Here is a 23443-nt window from a genome sequence, read left to right as displayed (position 1 = left end):
CAAGACATGTGTTATTTAACCATAATTCAAATACATTTTTTATTTGATGACATGTGTTATTATGATTTCAATAAAACTATAGCTTTTATTAGATGAGATATGAAAGACAAACTTTTGATTCTAAGTATAATATGATCAATCTCTTATAACAAACAATAAGAGTAGAAGGGTTATATATATTTATATAAACAATATGAAAATACATTCATGTATAACTTTAAGAACGATGATCAACATTCATTTCAACTATTACATTTACATATAAGAATATTTAAGAGGCAGTAGGATAAGAAGCTTCCATAGCAATGCCACAAAGGCCTTCCTCGGCATCCACATCTCTCTGCATTCTAATGTAACCATTCTCACCCCAACTGGAACCCCATGAATTCTTCACCAACCAATACTTAGTACCATCATCTGCAGTTCCATATCCTACGGCTGTGACACCATGGTCCAATTGGGTTCCACATTCCCCGGTGAAGATGCCACTCGAGTACAACTGGAACTCAGAACCACCAGCATCGATTGCCACTGAGATTGGCTGGTTGGCGACGGCTTTCAGCAATGCCTTCTCACTATTTGCAGGCACATCTTCGTAGCCAGTTATTTTGGCAGCATCGGAAGATGAGGACTTCTTGTTACAAGTGGCGTCAACTCCTTTGTAAGGGTAGTTGGCCTCTGTGTTGAGGCCTCCATTGTTGATGATGAACTCAAAGGCATCGTCCATGAGTCCTCCCTCGCAGCCTTGGTCAGTACCGCTTGTGTCGCAATCGACCAATTCTTGTTCAGATAAGGATATCAACTTTCCTGTTGACAATTGTGTGATTCCTTCCGTGGCAGCCACTGCAGAGAACGCCCAGCAACATCCTGTAAAATATAAGTATAATACATTCATATCAGATCAACATTTCCAAAATTTATTGTATTCCTTTAACATGTTCACGTGCATTATTACCACATTGACCCTGGTCCTTGACTGGAGTGACAGCTCCCTTCTTCCTCCAATCCATGGTGGACGGAACTGCAATCACACTTTCATACTTAAATGATGTGTTTCTAGGGACGCTGGAGGACTTTTTGTAGCCATTACGAGAGGCTCTGAATTCCTCATTGGTAAGGTCAACAAATTCATTGAGGCCTAGCTTGTACGGCTTATTCCCTGCTTTGTTAAACGACTCAACGAACTCCACATTCTTCTTGAAAATTTGGAAACGAATTTCCTTTTCGGCATCATCTTTGTAGGTGCGACCATAGCGAGCCATCCACTGCTCGTGTTGTTCTGACATGGAAGCTTCGTTCAATGTCCGACATTGACACTCAGAAGCCCACATTGCCAAGACTAATACTAGTGCTACCACCACAGAAACTTTATGTGATCTCGAAGCCATTACTAGCTGGTTTGTCTTTGTCCTTATGAAACTTTATGAGTATGTCAGAAGTGAGAAGGTACATTTTGATATCAGAGAAACTCTGGTATATATAAGAGAATAATCCGATATTAACAATCCAATTGGAAGGTTTCTCTCCTGGTTTGGACGGCAAATTGGGTAGCATTGACAACCAAGGTTGATTTCGTGTACGCTCTCTTGTTATCAAGACAGCCAAAATACATATCTCTTCTTGTTGACTCATAATATATTATTCTATATCCCACAAATTTTCGGATGAAATTTCAAGATTCCACCAGACTATATATGTCTTGAATCTTCTTTTGTTTTCTCCATCTTTCCACTTTTAAAGTATTAGTTTGTACGTGTAAACAAAAGCTTATATAGCAATATAAGACCAATTAATCTAAAATATAACTGCTATCTTCCAAAAGAAACAAAAACAATGTAAACAATGTCATTTGAAGATGTGCATGTGGTCAATCTAAATTATTTTTCTTTCTTATTTTTTTTAATATTTAGACAAATATTTTTTTAATATTTCATATATACTTAAACTGGTTATATTAGTAAAGCATTAAAAAATTTGTAAATACTATTAGATTTTTTTTTTCAATTTTTTTTAAAAAGTAATATGTTCTTTAATATTTTATATGTTTTGATAAAATAATAGAATTTAATTTTATTAAATATAATTATAAAAAATGAAACCAATCTGATTTTTTACAAGTTAAAGATCAGTTTTGTCATATATAGAGAGCAATCCTGTTCATCAGTTTTGTCAAGGACAATTTTATCATGTCCAGAAGAACGAAAAAGCACAAGAAGGCTGAAAGTAGTCAGTTTGGATCGTTTTTAAAGCCAAAATGGTCCTAGAAAGATTAAAACAAGGTAAAAATGACCTCTAAATGCGAGAAATCACCAGCGCCTAACACATGCAACTATTTTCAACCCAAAAACTCAAAACCGAAAAAGAGACAACACACTTACTTGAGATGTAGTGCCTGTAAGTGCAGTGCCGCGTGCGAACACAGAAGTATTTCGACTCGTTCACCCAGAAGTATGAAGATTCTTTCCAGGCGTCTAGGTCGCCGAAGTTGAAGAACTGGTGAAGATAGGGGTATGGGGGTACTTGAGAGCATTTAAGAGAGTTGCAAAGCTCTGGTATTTCTGAAAATTTCAAATGGTAAAAGTGAAAAAGAGAAATGCAATTCTCACATTTTATACTCAAAGGACTTGGGGAGGAAGCAACTCCACCTCGATCGTTGATCACCTATGGAGTAGAAACTCGAGTGTGATCCAAAGGTTACGATTATCAAGGCACGAATTGCGTTCATTAGCAAGCGAAAAGGATGCCTCGGGTACAGGGTGAAGGGACACTACGGGTATAGATTAGATGTCTTGGGCATGGAACAGAATCCTCATTAATTGCATTGATTGATGGGCCCAACAATGGGGAGTTGACACATGGTGTTTCCTTTTTGGAGTGTGACGTTGTGAAGAGCCAAAGCGTCACCCCTTGAAGACCTTTTAAATTACTTCTTTTAGACTAAGTCTCCGTTCTCCGAGGACAAGTGAAGACTTGGGGGAAAATGCTATTCGTGATTTCATCATTGGACATGTGGTATTCATTAGAAAAGTAGTTAGGCTCCTTGGGAGCTAATGATGTCATGTGGACCTCACCTAGAGCTCCTCGGAGCGTAAACTCCTCCCTCGCGCGTTATGATCTGTTTCCAGCTTTGGATGTCTCCAAGTTAGGTCACATCCTGAGGACCTCCATTGTTGTAATGACCCAACTACTCTAGACTTTGGACCATTAATGAAAACTATACATAGACACTAATCCTTAGTAAAACTTACAAGTGAAATCATTATAACTTTATTAAAAACTTGTAAAAACCAATGTTAAACTTACACAAAACTCAAAGTAGGATATGGGATCCCATTGTTTTAAAAATAAAAACATAACATACTTGTAATTAAAAGAGATTACATAAATAGGTGCGGAAAAATACACATAAACCATAAACAATGACTTTATCGTCGAATCGAAACTCTTGGCTCTTTGAATCCATTCCACCTCAATACACATTCCCCAAGCTATCAAGAACCTTTTCCGCCACTAAAGCTATTTTCCTGCACATATAAACAAAAATGGAGTGAGCCTAATGCCCAGCAAGGAAAATCTAACATATAACCATATACATAAAATTCATAAAGAAACATAAAACATATCATAACACTTATGTCACATACATACTATAATGGCCATTATTACTTGGAGTCCCATAAACTAAACAAGTCATATGCCCATTAGATTAGTGGGGTCTTGCTAGCTAAGCAAGTCATATGCCCATAATCTATTTGGGGCTTGTTATTTGTATAGGTCATATGCCCAAGTCTACAAACATACTTAACATAACATATTTCATAACATAAAATCATAAGATAACATATAAAATCATATAACACATAAATCCTATCCTATTTTCCTTACCAAAATTACCGGGATATGAGAACTGATTTGGGGACTTTGGAACACTCCTAAAAACCATTTATAATAGGGTGAGTATATTGAAGAAAAGGGATGAAAGTGATGAAGGAACTATACTATCAAAATATACTTACCAAAAACCTCGTGCTCAAGAACTTAGATTTCCTAACCAAGAATAGGAATAAGGTTAGAATACTGAGTAGAAGACTATGAGAACTTTAAAGAAAATAATACAGAAATGGACTAGAGTTTGGGATACCTTGAGTACTTCTATGACCAATCTAAACCTTGAACCGAAGTGTGAATAAAACCTTACTTCCTAAGTGTTTGGTAAGCTTATAATGATCAAGCTTATAATTCCCAACCCAAGTGTTTACACTCTCACACTAACCTAGCAACTTGCAGCCTCTGAATTTAGAGTAATAGATGAATAAATGGCTGGGTACTAGGTCCTATTTATAGAGTTTAGGAATGAAAATATCTTCATTTAACTTGAATAAAAATAATGGCTTTTTAAATGAAAATCATTTGAATTATCGTTCAGTAGAGGCTGAAGACTCGTTCAGAAAGATGCTGGACTTATCAAGAGGTTAAGGATTTGAATGAGAACGTTTTTGAAAACTTTCAAAAACACACTGAAGGAGGCGATATATTGCCCCCTATAGGTGATATATCGCCTGGGCCAGTATGCCCGAGGCAATCGTGCAACGTTTCGTGTTTTTCGTATCTTCGTACTGCGATATATCGCTCCCTATAGCTGCGATATATCGGCATACGCTGAATATTTAAACACGAAATTACACATTTTTAGTTTAATTTGAATTAAGTAAACAGCCTTGACTAAGCCCTCTAACGTTTTCAAAGCTGCTGACTGACCCTAGGATATTCAAATTTTAACCTTAATAAAGTTAATCCTCAAAATACTTAATCATTATTAAACATGCACATAACATGTGCTATTATCTTATTGGGTCTTATCTAAACCTTATAGTATAATAAATATTACCCTCAATATCAGTCATATTAATCAAACCTTAGGTTAAAATTAATATTCTTAAACTATAGGTTAAACTTAGAAAATCTACAAGTACTACTATGAGTGTCCAAATAAATCCCGGTCTGAACCAAAAATCCACAGTCATAAAGATAATACTATTATTACTATTATACTACTATCTAACTAGCTAAGTAAAGTTCTTTGGACTCTACAATTGTGGCCCTCAAATATTTTTGGTCAATTAGTCCTCCAGGTCTAGGAGCTTGTCCTTGTGACCTGGAGGGAACACCAGATGTCAATCACAGCGACTTTGGACCACAAGCGGGTGTCTGACAACTTTTGGTGCCTCGAGTAGTGGTGTCGAGCCCGTAAACTCGACAATTGGCATGTCCCAATGCGTTGCCTCACATGGGTAAACGTACAACTGCATTTTGACAGTGTCAGGGGTGTGTCTCCCGTAAAGTGTTGGGGTACAACCTGCGAATTTGGCCTCGTTCGATACACCTAGGCCCACCCCCATAATTAGTGCACCCAGAGGTGTAAATTAGCATCAAACTCCCAAATGATTGGAAGTGTTTGTAATAAATCCCCATTAAGGGAATTAATTGTCCTCAACCACTATAGATAGGGCTCGGGTTTCCATTGTAAAGGGACCTTTTTGGTCTCTTGGACTTTTGATCCCACTCTTTGTACTCAGAGCAATAGATATGCTGCTTGAGAAACCTCCATTGAAGCTTGATATCATAAGATTCAAGAACACTAAGACTAAAGCCTCATGGACTAGGGTTGTTTTGTAACCTGATCCACAAAACATGTATCTCTTTCCTATATTTCTTTAAGTTCTTATTTAAGTAGTTGATAGCGAAAAAGGCAATCAACATGTACAAAATACAATTATCTTACGCAAGGTTGGCTTCATACTCTATTGCCGCAAGATCGAGTGTTGTTTTCTAGTCTTTCTTTTGCACCTTCAACACTTAGACTCCTTTCAATGTTTCTACTTGCTGATCTTCCCTCGAAGATGTTACTTTCTTCCTCCCAAAGAAATAACGCTTGTAAGAGTCTTCTCCCATAGATAGTGATGATCACAATTGGTGTTACTGGTTATGCCCTCCTCTTCCCAAAGTAGACAATGAACACGTTTACACAAATGGTAGTACAACTACACAATTACTAGATTATGAAAACCACTTTTATCCATACATAATCACTCTCGAGTATTACAATGAGATACAAAGATAAGGAATGGAAGAACTATACAATTTATGGTACTTGGAGTCCATTTAATAGCTAAATGGATGACCAAGAAGTGTTGATCCATCAAATCTGTAAAATCCTTTTTTGGCTAAACTTTAATTTAGACAAAATATTTTAATTGTTTAAGAAAAATCAGTAGCAAATCTCCTTGTTGATTTTCGGTTTTATTAGCAATATTTTCAGCTGATTTTGTAATGTAAAAAGATCTCTAAATGTGAATATATTTGTTGCCATATTTATCTCAAATAATCTTTTTTTGGTAAAAATATATTGTGCAAATATCTTGAGAATATTTTCAGGGATTATATGGGATTATGGTTATCCTGGAAATAAAGAAAGAATCGAAAATGCACATGGTCAAGAAAAATGATCATGTTCGTTCTGCCAGATCAAACGGATTACGTTGCTGACTCATCAGTTTCCTTTTCTGTCGACATAGAATCCATCTGGCTGGCTGTTTTCCTAAATCAAAGGAATTCGCATATTGATTTCAAAGATACCAGAAAATCATGGCCTTGGACGATTTCCCTTCCTATAAATACCTTGCCAAGGCTTTTGGATTTTTCACCTCTTCTATTTTGAATATTTGTAATTGTTATGCGTTTTTGAAGAGTGTGTTTTATTTGTAGAGATTAAGTTTGTTCACCTTAATCTTTGTGAGAGTGCTGAGTGTACTTGTGGATATCTATCTAGTTCATTGTATACAGATAGTGTCTATTGTGAACGTGTTCATAAGGATCTTCGGGAGAGGATTCGATCTAAGTCTCACTTCGGGAGGAAGTGAGCACTCGCTGTTCTTTGAAGGGAGTTCAAGAGAATCAGCGTTTCATCAAACCAGATTCGTAGAGAAGAGTACAACAAGATTGCGGCAATAGTTTAAGAGGGAGTCTTACATTGTTTAAGTCAATGCTTTTGTACACTTTGTTTCTTTACTAATTGGTTTATTCTCTGGGCGTGGCCTCAAGGAGTAGGATATCCGAAAGGGTTTCTGAACCTTGTAAAAATTCACTGTGTTCTTTAATTTTTGCACTGTTTAATTTTTGTGTTCAGTTCTGTCGTGACATGTTCGGATTCTGTCCCGACAGAATTGCTTTCTGTGTAAACATCTAATTACCATTCCGCATTTTAATTAATACTCTGTTTAATTAATCTGGTAATTATTAAAAACGGAATTTCAATTGGTATCAGAGCGGGTCACTAAACTCTTAGTGCGATCTTGTATTCTTCCGTTTGTTTTGTGCTTTGTGAAATGTCTTTCTTTGCAGAAGGTGGATCTATAAGTCGTCCTCCTTTGTTGAATGATTCCAACTATCCTTATTGGAAGGTTAGGATGAGAGCCTTTATTAAATCACAAGAAGAAAAGGCATGGAGATCAATCTTAACAGGTTGGACACCCCCTTCTGAATCTGATGATGTCACAAAGGTAAAATCTGAAATTAACTGGACTGATGCTGAAGATAAATTATCCAGTTATAACAACAAAGCTTTACATGCTATCTTTAATGGGGTTGGTGAAGGTTACATAAAATTAATATCTTCGTGTGAATCTGCCAAAGAAGCTTGGGAAATCCTTCAAACTCAATTTGAAGGAACTGCTGATGTAAAACGTTCTAGGCTTGTTATGTTAACTACTAGATTTGAAAATCTTAGAATGACAGAGACTGAGTCTCTCACAGAATTCTATGAAAAATTGTCTGACATAGCTAATGAATATTTTGCTTTGGGAGAAAAATTGGAAAATAATGTGTTAGTTCGAAAAATTGTTAGAGTGCTTCCTGACAGGTTTCAAACAAAGCTCACAGCAATTGAAGAAGCCAAAGATCTCGACACAATGAAAGTAGAGGAATTGATGGGTTCATTGCGAACGTTTGAACTCAATCAACAAATTCGCCAAAAGGAAAATCCAAGTGCTCCCAAAGAAAAATCAGTTGCTCTCAAATCTTCAAAAGTAAAAGATTCTGAAGAAAATGACGGTGAAGACGAAATGGCTTTGTTGACCAAAAATTTTCAAAAATACATGAAAAAGATTGGTAACAAAAAATCCTCGTTCAAATCTTCCAAAGGTAATCAATTTTCTAGACCTTTTGACAATAACAATAAAAGAGGCGTGCAATGCAGGGAATGTGAAGGATTTGGTCACATTCAATCTGAATGTGCTAACACACTGAAGAAAAACAAAAAGGTAATGACAGCTACTTGGAGTGATCAGGACTCTGAAAGTAGTGAAGAGGAAGATAACGTGAATCTTGCCTTAACCTCTGTTGTTTCTGCATTAACACTAAATTTGCAGGATAATAAAAGGGTTGTTTGTCTAAACAATGCTGTTCAGGAAGATAATTCTGATTGTGAATCTAGTGAGTCTGATCTAGACGAGGATTCTCTGAAAGAATCATACAAAAATATGTATGATCAATGGTTAAGGGTTTGTTCTGATAATCGCTTAATGGCAAGCAATAATAAATTCTTACAGGAAAAGAATGATGATCTTGTAAACACTATGAAAAATCTTGAAGAAAATATTATTGCAAAAGATTGTGAAATTAAGCGATTGGCAAATGAAATTAATCACATGATTAAAGGTGTTAAAATGCTTAATCCAAATTCCAGGATTTTGGATGATGTTATTGTTGCAGGCCAAAAAGCTGGTAATTTTTCTGGCTTGGGATCTGATGGTTTCAAATCAAAAGGAAAAACCATTTTTGTGAAATCTGGAATTCATTCTGTTGCATCCACTGACCTTTCTGCAGGTACATCTCACACAATTGATTTGACAAAAAGCAAATCTGTTTCCACATCTGTTAAACAGATCAATCGGTTCATTCCAATATGTCATTTCTGTGGAGTGAAAGGACACATCCGGCCCAGATGTTTTACTATGATGAATGTTTTCAAAAACAATTATTTAAATCATTATGGTAAAACAAAACATGTTGTGAGAAAACCTTCAAATTTTGTTTGGGTTGAAAAAGCAAGAAAAACTTGTCTTGCTGCTTTTACTTGTCATAAATCTCGTGCTTCTAATTCTTGGTATTTTGATAGTGGATGCTCTAGACATATGACAGGTGATGCAAATATACTCACTAATTTCAAATCTTTGAAATGTGGTGGAGTAACATTTGGTGATGGTATGTCAGGTAATATTCTTGGAAAATGTACTCTGAGTCTTGATGGTTTACCAAAATTGAGAAATGTTTTACTTGTTGAAGGACTTAAGGCTAATTTAATTAGTATAAGTCAGATTTGTGATCAAGGCTTCACAGTAAATTTTTCACGTGATGATTGCAATGTTGTTGATCAAAATGGTGTGAGTATATTGAAAGGATATAGATCCATTGATAACTGCTATACTCTTTCACCATCTCTCACATGTCACTCAGCCATAAGTAATACCACTGATTTATGGCACGAGAAACTGGGTCATATAAATTTCAAAAATTTGAAAAAAATTGCTAGTGCAGGATTAGTTCGTGGTTTACCCAAGTTGGGTAGAGAATCTGCAGGTAAATGTGAACCATGTCAGTTGGGGAAACAATTAAAAAACTCCCACACAACTGTCACGGGAATCAATACTTCAAAAGTTCTTGAACTTTTGCACATGGATCTTATGGGTCCCATTCAAGTTGAAAGTATCAATGGAAAAAGGTATATCTTTGTGTGTGTTGATGATTTTTCTCGTTTTACTTGGGTTGACTTCTTAAGGGAAAAATCAGACACGTTTGATGCCTTCAAAAATCTGTGCATGAAATTGAGAGTTGAAAAAGATTGCAATATAGGCAAGATTGTGAGAATTAGAAGTGATCATGGTAAAGAATTTGAGAATACTGTTTATGATGATTTTTGTAAATCTCTAGGAATCTCTCATGAGTTCTCATCTCCCAAGACTCCAAAACAAAATGGGGTTGTTGAGAGAAAAAATAGAACCTTGCAGGAGATGGCTAGAGTAATGCTAAACAGTAAAAAACTCTCCAAATGATTGTGGGCAGAAGCAATATTCACTGCTTGCTACACAATCAATCGAGTTTTTCTTAAGCCAGGTACTTTCAAAACTCCCTACGAAATTTGGAAAGGTAAAAAGCCCAATGTAAGTTATTTTCATGTTTTTGGATGCATATGCTATATCCTCAGAGATCGTGAGAATATTGGAAAATTTGATTCAAAAAGTGATATAGGAGTGTTTCTTGGATATTCTATGAATAGTAGAGCTTATCGTGTCTTTAACATGAGAACTCAAACTATAATGGAATCGTCCAATGTTGTTGTTGATTATTTAAAAGATTTTTCTGAATATTCCAAAGAAGAAGAAATTGATAGGTTTATTGCAGAAAGCTCTCAGACAGAATCTCCCACGGTGAAAAAAGATGATGTTGTGCCCTCTCATACTGAATCTGTTACAACAGAAGCTGAATCTGTTCCAACATCATCTGATCGATCAACAAAGGAAAGGCCAGAAATCATCACAGATTCAATACAGAGAGAACCCTCTGCCAGAATAAAAAAGAATCATCCTTCAGATCTCATTCTTGGTGATATTGAAGAAAGCATGGTCACAAGAAAAAGGTATGTGAATTTGGTTCAATTCGTTTGTTTTACATCCAGCTTTGAACCAAAAAATGTGAAAGAAGCTCTGAATGATGAGTCATGGATAAAAGAAATGCAAGAAGAATTGGAACAATTCACAAGAAATGAGGTATGGACTCTTGTTCCTAGACCAAATCATACAAATGTTATTGGGACCAAATGGATTTTCAAAAACAAAACTGATGAATTTGGTACAATAATAAGAAATAAAGCTAGGTTAGTTGCTCAGGGGTATACTCAAATTGAAGGAATTGATTTTGATGAAACTTTTGCCCCTGTCACAAGACTTGAGTCAATAAGATTGCTATTGGCTGTTGCCTGTGTTGTTGGATTCAAACTTTTTCAAATGGATGTTAAATCTGCATTTTTAAATGGAAATTTGAATGAGGAAGCATTTGTTGAACAACCAAAAGGATTTGAAGATCCACATAATCCTAATCACGTTTTTCAACTTAAAAAAGCTCTCTATGGTCTGAAACAGGCTCCTAGAGCTTGGTATGAAAGATTGACTCAATTCCTTGTTTCAAATGGGTATAAAAGAGGAGGAGTAGATAAAACTCTTTTCATCAAAAATGTTGATTCTGATATTGTCATTGCTCAAATCTATGTTGATGATATTGTTTTTGGCTCTATTTCTAACACTTTAGTGCAGGAATTTGTCAAACAAATGACGAATGAGTTTAAAATGAGTATGGTAGGTGAGTTAACCTATTTTCTAGGTTTGCAAGTCAAACAGTCAGAAGATGGAACTTTCATCTCTCAAAGTAAATATGCAAAAAATCTGGTTAAGAAATTTGGGATGGAATCTGCCAAACACGCCAAAACACCAATGGGAACCACAGTCAAATTAACCAAGGATGAAAATGGTGTTAAAGTTGATCCAACCTTGTACAGAAGCATGATTGGAAGTCTTCTGTATCTCACAGCCAGTCGTCCTGATATAAGCTACAGTGTGGGGGTTTGTGCTCGATATCAAGGAGATCCTATGGAATCACATGTAACAGCTGTAAAGCGAATCATCCGTTATGTAAATGGCACTCAGGAATATGGAATTTGGTACTCAAAGGAAACAAACTCTAATCTTGTTTGCTTTAGTGATGCTGATTGGGCAGGCAATGCAGATGACCGAAAAAGTACAAGTGGTGGATGTTTTTATCTGGGAAACAATCTGGTTTCTTGGCATAGCAAGAAACAAAATTCTATCTCGCTGTCTACTGCCGAGGCCGAGTACATTGCTGCAGGAAGCTGCTGTACGCAATTATTGTGGATGAAACAAATGATGACAGATTATGGGTTTGATCTTAAAACTTTGACTATTTTCTGTGATAACACTAGTGCTATTAATATCTCAAAAAATCCTGTCCAACACTCTCGCACTAAACACATTGACATTCGTCATCATTTTATTAGGGAACTCGTTGAAAATAAAACTTTGATCTTAGAATATATTGAGACTGACAAACAGATTGCAGATATTTTTACAAAAGCCCTTGATACAGTCAGGTTTGATTCCCTCAGGAAATCCTTGGGGGTTTGTCCCAATTAATTTTTTTTTGTGCTGTACCTTATCCCTGTGTCTGAAAAAGTTGTGTGATGTCTCTTTGTCCTTGCTCACAGAAAAAGTTTCAATCATTATGTCAAAATATATTTTTACTTCAGGTTAGAAATTATAGTTAATATAATTCATGCTATTTGTCTTCAAAATAAAAATTCAAAAAACAAATAGTTCCTCCAATTAATATTTCTTCAATTCAATCTGTGTTTTTGTGTGTGAGTTTTTGTGTCTCGAAAAGTATTTCAAGCTCCATCTTAGAATAGAGCTACCTACACTGTTGTGTAAATTGCTTAACCTTGAGTAAGTTGGAACTATGTAACTAACAATTATGTAGAAGATACTCTACCATTGTTAAAAACAAGCCTTCAGTGTAGTGTGAAAGCGTCTAATTTGGTTACTCATTGAGAAAAAGGCTAACAATTGCCACATAGGGCAATGTCCCTGAAAAAGGCTAAAAATTGCCATACAGGGCAATGATCTCTGCTTTCACAATCACACACAAATGCTTGAGATATTCTGTTGGGAAACATTTGTAAGTCTCATACACACTGATTGATTTGAGTGAAATATTTTTTGTGATTGGAATAAATGTTTTGTGATATTTTATTTTGAAAAATAAAAGCATGATTTATATTAAATACATTTTCTAAACCTTATAGTAAAGATGTGTTTTGATATGATGATTGTTTCTTTTTCCACATGCAAGGGCACGAAGACATTGGGCACTAATCAAAATGGGATATTTTTTTGGGTACATTCGGTTTTACTTCTTAAAATAATAAAAAAAAATAATAAAATAAATAAATAAATAAAATAATAATAAATATATTTCTTTTTGAGGGCAATCAAATCTGAGTGTGTCAAAAAGGGTAAGTTGTATCTTGATTGTTTTTGTCCTTATCTCATTTTTTCAAAGATCAAATGTTTCCATTTTTGGCTTGTTTCCCAATTTGTGTCGTGCACTATTGTTGGCAGTTATTATTGAGATATTTGGTGTGTACTTTCCTAAAAGTGTTTATCCTTTTTAATTGTCAAATAAAGGAATTAAAGATCAAAGCCCTACCTTTTTCTGTCTTTATATTCAGATTTCCTTGGGCCCAATTCACAACCGTCTCCTTTCTTCTCCTTTTTGGTCCTTTATTTTCCTTGACAGTTTTTCTCTCATTCTCGTGCAACAATGGTGAGAACCAGAGGCAGTGGGTATCGGTCTGTCAAGTCAGTGGCTGGTTCGATGAGTGCATCTCCATCCCTCACCAAGAAGAAAGCTCGGAAGAGTACCTTGTCTCTTCCCATCCACATTGATGATCCCATTACCACGAGCAAAGCCGTGGTCATTCTGGACCTTGAAGCCCCCAAAGCTCCGACTGAACCTCCTTCTTCGGCGGCTCCGCTCGCCTCTGTACCAGGGTCTTCCAAAAGAGGCCGAGCTTCTCCATCAGAGGATGTCTCTGATCATGGTCGTGATTCTGCCAAAGCCCATTCTGATTCCTCAGAGTCACCTGACGTGCTTGCACCCAAGAAGAAAAGCAAGGGTTGGTTCCAGGTCTCTTCTTCTCGAAAATCTCCTCGTTCCAAAGGGACTGATCCTTCTGATTCTGCGCCGAAGGTTTCATCTCCTGTTGGTACCACTCCTCGTTCCAAGTTTAGGTCAAAGGTAAAGAAAATTCCTCCACCTTGTTCTTCTTCTGAAACTGACCCTTCTTCAGATTGTGTGCCCTCTGACGAAGATCCCCTTGAAGACGACCCCTCTCTTGAGGACAATGTTGTCTCAGAAGATGAATCTGACCCATCAGAGGACCCCCCTGTTTCACCAAAAGGCAAGAAACCAATGAAAATTCCTGAGATTCGCACAAAGTCTCCTTTGGGTCCCAAAGTATCTCCAGGTTCTTCCTTTAAGGCCCACTCTCTGAATTTTTGTTTCAATGACAATGAGAAAAATATGAAGCATTATGTGCATCGTGATTTTATCTGTGAGAAATTTTTTTCATTCTCGGCTCATAGGGTCTTTGGGGTCATCAAAAATATTGAGGATCGAGGGTGGTTAGGTTCTTTAACCGGGCTGGATGGTTTTGTTCCTAGAGTTGTACAAGAATTCTATGCCAATATCAATGATGATCTGTTTGATAGGAAGTCTTTTATGTTTGGTCAGGTTTATGTCCGAGGGAATTGGTATTTGTTCAATGCTGCTGAAATTACCAAGGTTCTTAATTTGCCTCTTTCTGTTGATAATGTTGCTGTGGAGTTTAACAAAGATAAGGTGCTTTCGGAGTTGGTAGGACAAAATATGGTGTGGGAACCTCACTCAGTCCTCAAAGTAACAGATCTTACTCATTACTATGCTGTGCTTCACAAATTTGCCACCTCCAACTGGATTCCCACTACTCATACCTCCACCATTACCTTTGACACGGCCTTCTTTCTGTACAAAGTTGGAACTGGTCTCGGTGTTGATCTTGCCTCTCTCATTTTTGACCAGATCACTGCCTTAGGGAATGCCAAAAAGAAATGTCAATATTTGGTGTTTCCCCATTTGATTTACAAGTTGCTTGATTCTCCAAAGCCTCTTCGCTTGGAATATGAGATTCTGACTCCTCCTAGTGCCGGAGCAGACTACAAACTCAAAAAGGAACCATCATCTGTTAAAGCAACTAAAGGGATTGCTCTCAAGGCTGGCGATGCTGATTCTGTTGCTGCTGAACTCGCTGGTGTCAAGGCCACCCTGGAATCTGTTCAAACAGAAGTGATCAGCCTCAAGAGTTCTCTCTCAACCATGGTGTCTCACTTTGCAACCGATCCTTCCCACTGAGTCCATTTAGTTTTATTTTGCTTTTTACTTTGTTTTAATAAATTGTAAAAGAACGCTTTCTTAGTGTCTTTTTGTTTTTGGGTTACTCCTTTGGCTTCTTGCTAGACAACAAGGGGGAGTAATAGTGGTTCATTTTGATCAGTTTATACTGTTTTAAGATGTTGAGTCATGAACATTTGACATTGATTTTCGCAGGGGGAGTCATGCTATAATTTTTTGATCTTTGTTACTTTTGTGATAATTTTCGCAGGGGGAGCATTCCATTGCTATTTTGCTACTTGCTCTAACTTGTCTTGTCTTGCAGGATTTTTTTTCAAAATAAACTCTTAAAATATTATTGTCTATCAAGTTGCCAAAGGGGGAGATTGTAAAATCCTTTTTTGGCTAAACTTTAATTTAGACAAAATATTTTAATTGTTTAAGAAAAATCAGTAGCAAATCTCCTTGTTGATTTTCGGTTTTATTAGCAATATTTTCAGCTGATTTTGTAATGTAAAAAGATCTCTAAATGTGAATATATTTGTTGCCATATTTATCTCAAATATTCTTTTTTTGGTAAAAATATATTGTGCAAATATCTTGAGAATATTTTCAGGGATTATATGGGATTATGGTTATCCTGGAAATAAAGAAAGAATCGAAAATGCACATGGTCAAGAAAAATGATCATGTTCGTTCTGCCAGATCAAACGGATTACGTTGCTGACTCATCAGTTTCCTTTTCTGTCGACATAGAATCCATCTGGCTGGCTGTTTTCCTAAATCAAAGGAATTCGCATATTGATTTCAAAGATACCAGAAAATCATGGCCTTGGACGATTTCCCTTCCTATAAATACCTTGCCAAGGCTTTTGGATTTTTCACCTCTTCTATTTTGAATATTTGTAATTGTTATGCGTTTTTGAAGAGTGTGTTTTATTTGTAGAGATTAAGTTTGTTCACCTTAATCTTTGTGAGAGTGCTGAGTGTACTTGTGGATATCTATCTAGTTCATTGTATACAGATAGTGTCTATTGTGAACGTGTTCATAAGGATCTTCGGGAGAGGATTCGATCTAAGTCTCACTTCGGGAGGAAGTGAGCACTCGCTGTTCTTTGAAGGGAGTTCAAGAGAATCAGCGTTTCATCAAACCAGATTCGTAGAGAAGAGTACAACAAGATTGCGGCAATAGTTTAAGAGGGAGTCTTACATTGTTTAAGTCAATGCTTTTGTACACTTTGTTTCTTTACTAATTGGTTTATTCTCTGGGCGTGGCCTCAAGGAGTAGGATATCCGAAAGGGTTTCTGAACCTTGTAAAAATTCACTGTGTTCTTTAATTTTTGCACTGTTTAATTTTTGTGTTCAGTTCTGTCGTGACATGTTCGGATTCTGTCCCGACAGAATTGCTTTCTGTGTAAACATCTAATTACCATTCCGCATTTTAATTAATACTCTGTTTAATTAATCTGGTAATTATTAAAAACGGAATTTCAAAATCTTAAAGTCATTTACATAGAATATTTGCAATATTTTTTAAATGGATGATTCTACCCGCTCAAAATGGTTGTCAGATGGGGCAGCTGAGAAAAAACCAGATCTAAAAATTGTCTAGGTTCATTGGCTCGGAAGGATCACGAACAAATTGTTTATTAAAGAGCATTATATGGCCATTAATCAATTACAATAAATGTGACAATATTTATACATTCTTTCCAATGTCAAAGAAACATAGAAAAATATTTTATATAATAATGGATATAAATCCTTAATTATAAATATATTCTTAGTCTAAAAAAAGTCATCTAACAAAGATCACAATAGTCGAATCAGCTTGGTAGATATGGAACTAGGTTGTTATTTAATACCAGCTTGGCAAGTGCTGTCATTTTTGAGTCTCAGCTCGATAGTACAAGCTTGGTCATGATATATCAACTCCAAGACATGTGTTATTTAACCATAATTCAAATACATATTTTATTTGATGACATGTGTTATTCTATAGCTTTTATTAGATGAGATATGAAAGACAAACTTTTGATTCTATTTAAAAGTATAATATGATCAATCTATTATAACATATATATTTATATAAACAATATCTGAAAAGACATTCATGTATAACTTTAAGAACTATAGCTAGATGGTCAACATTCATTTCAACTATTACATTTACATATAAAATCATTTAAGAGGAAGTAGGATAAGAAGCTTCCATAGCAATGCCACAAAGGCCTTCCTCGGCATCCACATCTCTCTGCATCCTAATGTAACCATTCTCACCCCAACTGGAACCCCATGAATTCTTCACCAACCAATACTTAGTACCATCATCTGCAGTTCCATATCCTACGGCTGTGACACCATGGTCCAATTGGGTTCCACATTCCCCAGTGAAGACGCCACTCGAGTACAATTGGAACTCAGAACCACCAGCATCGATTGCCACTGAGATTGGTTGGTTGGCGACAGCTTTCAACAATGCCTTCTCGCTATTGGCTGGCACATCTTCGTAGCCAGTTATTTTGGCTGCATCGGAAGATGAGGACTTCTTGTTACAAGTGGCGTCAACTCCCTTGTAAGGGTAGTTGGCCTCTGTGTTGAGGCCTCCATTGTTGATGATGAACTCAAAGGCATCGTCCATGAGTCCTCCCTCGCAGCCTTGGTCAGTACCGCTTGTGTCGCAATCGACCAATTCTTGTTCAGATAAGGATATCAACTTTCCTGTGGACAATTGTGTGATTCCTTCCGTGGCAGCCACTGCAGAGAACGCCCAGCAACATCCTGTAAAATATAAGTATAATATATTCATATCAGATCAACATTTCCAAAATTTACTGTATTCCTTTAATATGTTCACGTGCATTATTACCACATTGACCCTGGTCCTTGACTGGAGTGACAGCTCCCTTCTTCCTCCAATCCATGGTGGACGGAACTGCAGTCACACTTTCATACTTAAATGGTGTGTTTCTAGGGACGCTGGAGGACTTTTTGTAGCCATTACGAGAGGCTCTGAATTCCTCATTGGTAAGGTCCACAAATTCATTGAGGCCTAGCTTGTACGGCTTGTTCCCTGCTTTGTTAAACGACTCAATGAACTCCACATTCTTCTTAAAAATCTGGAAACGAATTTCCTTTTCGGCATCATCTTTGTAGGTGCGACCATAGCGAGCCATCCATTGCTCGTGTTGTTCTGACATGGAAGCTTCGTTCAAAGTCCGACATTGAGACTCGGAAGCCCACATGACCAAGACTAACACTAGAGCTAACACCACGGAAACTTTTTGTGATCTTGAAGCCATTACTTGCTAGCTTGTCTTATCGTTATGAAACTTTATATGAGTGTATATCAGAAGTGAAGTGAGGAGGTACATTTTGATATGAGAGAAACTCTGGTATATATAAGAAAATAATCTGATATTGACAATCCAATTGGTAGGTTACTCTCCCTGGTTTGGACGGCAAATTGGGATAACATGGACAACCAAGGTTGATTTCTTGTACGCTCTCTTGTTATCAAGACAGCCAAAATACATATCTCTTCTCTTCTTGTTGACTCATAATATATTATTCTATATCCCACAAATTTTCGGATGAAATTTCAAGAATCCACCTTTAAACTATATAATACATGTCAAGTTGAGTTAGATAGTGTCTTGAATCTTCTTTTGTCTTCTCCTTCTTTCACATATTAATTTGTAATTTTGTATGCTACTTTCAATCATTAATTAAAGTCCATTTTTGAAGTATTAGTTTGTACGTGGAAACAAAAGCTTATGTATCAATATAAATCTAAAATATAACTGCTATCTTCCAAAAGAAACAAAAACAATGTAGTACAACTCAAAAAAGGCAATAGTTTTCAATTACTAATTTTCCTTAAAAGTAGTAGTCATTTGAAGATGTGCCTGTGGTCAATCTAAATTATTATTATTATTATTATTTTTTATATATTTATACAAATATTTTTTAATATTTCATATATACTTGAACTGGTTATGTTAGTAAAGCATTAAAAAAATTGTAAATACTATAAGATTATTTTTTCAAAATTTTATTTTAAAAAGTAATATGTTATTTAATATTTTATATGTCTTGATAAAATAATAGAATTTAATTTTATTAAAAATAATTATAAAAAATGAAATCAATATGATTTTTTACAAGTTAAAGATTAGTTTTGTCATGTATAGAGAGCAATCCCGTTCATCAATTTTGTCATGGAGAGTGAACGAAAATCGCAAGAAGGCCGAAAGTATTTCGTTTGGACCATTTTTAAAGCCAAAATGGAACCAAAAAGATTAAAACAAGGTCAAAATGACCTCTAAATGCGAGAAATCACCGGTGCCTAAAATTGCAACTATTTTCAACCCAAAATCTCAAAACCGAAAAAGAGACAACACACTTACTTGAGATGTAGCGCCTGTAAGTGCTGTGTCGTGTGTGAACATAGAAGTATTTCATCTAGTTCACCCAAATGTATTAAGATTCTCTCTAGTCGTCTAGGTCGCCGAAGTGCAAGAATTGGTGAAATGGGGTTTGGGAGTAACTGAGAGGTTTTAAGAGAGTTGGAAAGCTATGGTAGTTTTGAAATTTTCAAATGATAAAAGTGAACAAGAGAGAGGCTATTATCACCTTTTATATTCGACGGACTTGGGGAGGAAGCAACTCCACCTCAACCGTTGATCACCTATGGGGTAGACACTCGAGCGTGATCCAACGATCACGATTATCAAGGCACAGATCGCGATCATTAGCATGGGAAAAGGACACCTCGGGTACATGGAAAATGGACACTTCGGGTACAGATTGGACGTCTTGGGCGTGGAACAGGCTCCTCATTAATTGCACTGATTGATGGGCCCAACAATAGGGAGTCGACACGTGGTGTTGCCTTTGTGGAGTGTGATGTCACGAAGAGCCAAAGCATCACCCCTCGAAGACTTTTGAAATTACTCCTCTCAGACTAAGTCTCCACTATCTGAGGACAAGTGAAGACTTCAGGGGCAAATGTTGTCCATGATTTCATCATTAAACACATGGCATTCATTAGATAAGTAGTTAGGCACCTTGGGAGCTAATGAAGTCTTGTGGAGCTCTCCTAGTGCTCCTCGGAGCGCAAACTCCTCCCAGCGTGTTATGATCAATTTCCAGGCGTGGATGTCTTCAAGTTAGGCCACGTCCCGAGGACCTCCATTGTGGCCCTCCCATTTTCTTGGATAGTTAGTCCTCCAAGTCTAGGAGCTTGTCCTCGGGACCTGGAGGGAACACCAGGTGTCAATCACAGTGACTTTGGACTACAAGCGGAAGTCTCATATCTTTTGGTGCCTCGAGTAGTGCTGTCGAGCCCGTACACTCGACAATTGACATGTCCCAATGTGAAGTCTCAGAAAAGAAAAAAAAGAATATATATATTATTTAAGTGGTGGGACCCACTTGTTTTAAAAATAAGAATATTTTTTCTTTTCTTTTCTTTTTCTTTCTTTTTCCTTTTCCTTCCCGAGCACTCTCTTCTCCTTCTTCTTCTTCTTCTCTCGGCAACCGGTGGCAAGACACCAGACCCAACCACCACCGGCCACCATTTTTGATGCGCGGTAGCTCATCGGTTTCGCCTTGCTTCGGCGACCTCAACTTCCAAGCGGCACCGCCCAACTCGCCGTTAATCGTTCGGAATCGCCAGTCAAAGTTTTGGTCCGTCAACTTTGACTGTGTTTTCGGGCCAACTCCGACCACCACTCGGCAAGTGGTTGGTACTTTTAGAACCAGCGTGAAGAGAGGAACAAAACCCACTAAGTCATTCCGGTCAACTCGCCGTTTTTCTCCGGCAAGATTTTGGGTATCTCTGCCCTTTGGAAGCGTTTTCCGGCGACACCGGAGGTCATTTGGGCGAAGGAGTTGTACTTTCGTGATGTACTCATCGGGATGATTGTTTTGATATATGCCATGCATATATTCGTTGACGTTTCCGGTACCGCCACCAACCGCTATTGTGCACCGCTTGGGTAAGGTTCCGAAACTTGAAATTTTAAATATGGTCATATTATATGTCATTGGACACGATTTTGAATAATGAATGCTATGATGATAATCGTTTGCTCATTTGGTGCACGTAGGAAAAACGTGATATTAAAATCGGACTAAATCATTCTAAGATCATCGATAAGCTTAGGAGCGTTGCTTTGGGCTCGGATTAAATTCTAAGGAGATATCTAAAGAGGTAGGGACTCAACTAGTCTATTGGACTTATTTTACTCGTATTAAATTGCATTCAACATATTCCAATTTTGATATTTATAAAATGTTTGAAAAATTGAAAACTTAACCTGCATGTTTTCTGATCTGTTCTGAGGGCACCGAGTGCCAAATATATATTTTGTTCACTTATTTATGCAGGTTATGATTTTTGGGTTTATTCAAATGTAGTTGTTATGCTGCTCAATTTTCTAAAAAATAAAGGGAATATGTTTCTTTCTTTTCATGTTTACCTGCATTTGGTTATACTGATGAGAGCCATAGTGATCATGATTGGTGCACGTTGTTGTTTCACGACCTAGTCTCTGTGTCATCATAGGTAGATCAGGTGTCCACTCACCTGTAGGTGTAAAGACCTAGCATCTGTGTACAGGAAGTGTTCTGAGCCTCCCCATTGTGGTGGTTATCAGGTCCGGCTACCCGGTTTAGGATGTCGGATTTTCTAGGGTGGGTAACGGGAACTAGGGATCTAGTGGACGGTGTGATGTGCACTTGTAGCTATGCTCTTATGATTATTTGTGGTTTCTCTATTTTGGTTTATACATGATGATATATGTTTTGCTTTCAAAGCTAACTATGCAGAGGTTTTATTAAACTTTTGGGTCCATGATATTAGTTGTTTTCCTACTGGGCTTTATAAGCTCACCCCTATCTCTCGCATTCCAAGAGCCTAGTGACGCGAACGTGGAAAAATGTGAATTATTGCTGAAGCCAATGTGTTTAGTGCCATAGTCCTATCTTTTGAACATTTTATGTATTTAATTTGGAACCTATCGGTCTGTACATCTAAATTAGCTATGTCCTAGTTAGAAATGAGGAATGGTGGATGCTAAGTATTATTTTAGGTATTTTATGACTTATAAAATTTAACTGTTTGGTGACTACATAACTGTGTGGATATTATTATTCTATGTATTAAGATAAATGATCATACTTTTATCCGTAATATTTTCATATATAATTATAGGAGTTATTCCATTGTTTCGACTTATAATTATATTAATATTTAATATAAATTAAAGGATCATTTATAAAGACTATTTTCCACCGAGGGTCAAAGTTTGATCTTTGACCACCCAAGTTATGGATATTACAAATCTGTCACGGCCTAGGGCTCGGGTCGTGACACCCAATGTGTCGCTTCACATGGGTAAACATGCAGCTGCATTTTGACAGTGTCAAGGGTGTGTCTCTTGTAAAATGGTGGGCTACAACCTGCGAATTGGACCCCGTGTGATACACCTAGGCCCACCACCATAATTAGTGCACCCAGAGGTGTTAATTAGCATTAAACTCCCAAATGATTGGGAGTGTTTGTAATAAATCCCCATTAAGGGAATTAATTGTCCTCAACCACTATAAATAGGGCTAAGGTTTCCATTGTAAATGGACATTTTTGGACTCTTGGACTTTTGATCCCACTCTTTGTACTCAGAGAAATAGATACGCTGCCTGAGAAACCTCTATTGCAGCTTGATATCTCAAGCTTCAAGAACACTAATACTAAAACCTCGTGGACTATGGTTGTTTTATAACTTGAACCACGTAAAACCTGTGTCTCTTTCTTGTATTTCTTTAAGTTCTTATTTAATTAGTTGATAGCGAAAAAAGCAGTTAACATGTACAAAATACAATTATCTTATGCAAGGTTGGCTTCATTCTTTATTGCCGCAAGATCGAGTGCTGTTTTCTAGTCTTGCTTCTACACCTTCAACACTTAAACTCCTTTCAATGTTTCTACTAGTTGATCTTCCCTCGAAGATGTTACTTTCTTCCCCCTAAAGAAATAACGCTTGTAAGAGTCTTCTCCTGTAGATAGTGATGATCGCAATTGGTGTTACCGGTTATGCCTTCCTCTTTCCAAAGTAGACAATGAACACGGTTACATAAATGGTAGTACAACTACACAATTACTAGATTATGAAAACCACTTTTATCCTTACATAATCACTCTGGAGTAAGATAAGGAATAGAAGAACTATATAATTTATGGTACTTGGAGTCCTTTTAATAGCTAAATGGATGACCAAGAAGTGTTGATCTATCAAAATCTCCAAGTCATTTGCTAAGAATTTGCAATATTTCTTAAATGGACGATTCTACCCGCTCAAAATGCTTGTCAGATGGGGCAGCTGA

The 23443-nt window shown here is 36.8% G+C and overlaps 2 protein-coding genes across 2 annotated transcripts; both read right to left on the bottom strand.

The window, feature by feature from the left end:
- Positions 1-271: 271 nt before the first annotated feature.
- On the bottom strand, positions 272-1388 carry LOC133800442 (senescence-specific cysteine protease SAG39-like). Its single transcript, XM_062238400.1, has 2 exons — positions 956-1388; positions 272-867 (listed from the first exon to the last, which is right to left on the bottom strand). Exons 1-2 carry the CDS (start codon positions 1386-1388, stop codon positions 272-274), a joined length of 1029 nt encoding a protein of 342 aa, XP_062094384.1.
- A 15852-nt stretch (positions 1389-17240) lies between these two features.
- Positions 17241-18408, bottom strand: LOC133800441 (senescence-specific cysteine protease SAG39-like). The gene is made up of 2 exons (XM_062238399.1): positions 17925-18408; positions 17241-17836 (listed from the first exon to the last, which is right to left on the bottom strand). Exons 1-2 carry the CDS (start codon positions 18355-18357, stop codon positions 17241-17243), a joined length of 1029 nt encoding a protein of 342 aa, XP_062094383.1. The 5' UTR covers positions 18358-18408.
- Between the last annotated feature and the right edge of the window lie 5035 nt (positions 18409-23443).

Source organism: Humulus lupulus, chromosome 9 (assembly GCF_963169125.1).
Source record: "Humulus lupulus chromosome 9, drHumLupu1.1, whole genome shotgun sequence".
Taxonomy (NCBI): Eukaryota; Viridiplantae; Streptophyta; class Magnoliopsida; order Rosales; family Cannabaceae; genus Humulus; species Humulus lupulus.
The sequence above is the reverse complement of the archived record's forward strand: the minus strand, read 5'-3'. Positions and strand labels throughout refer to the sequence as shown.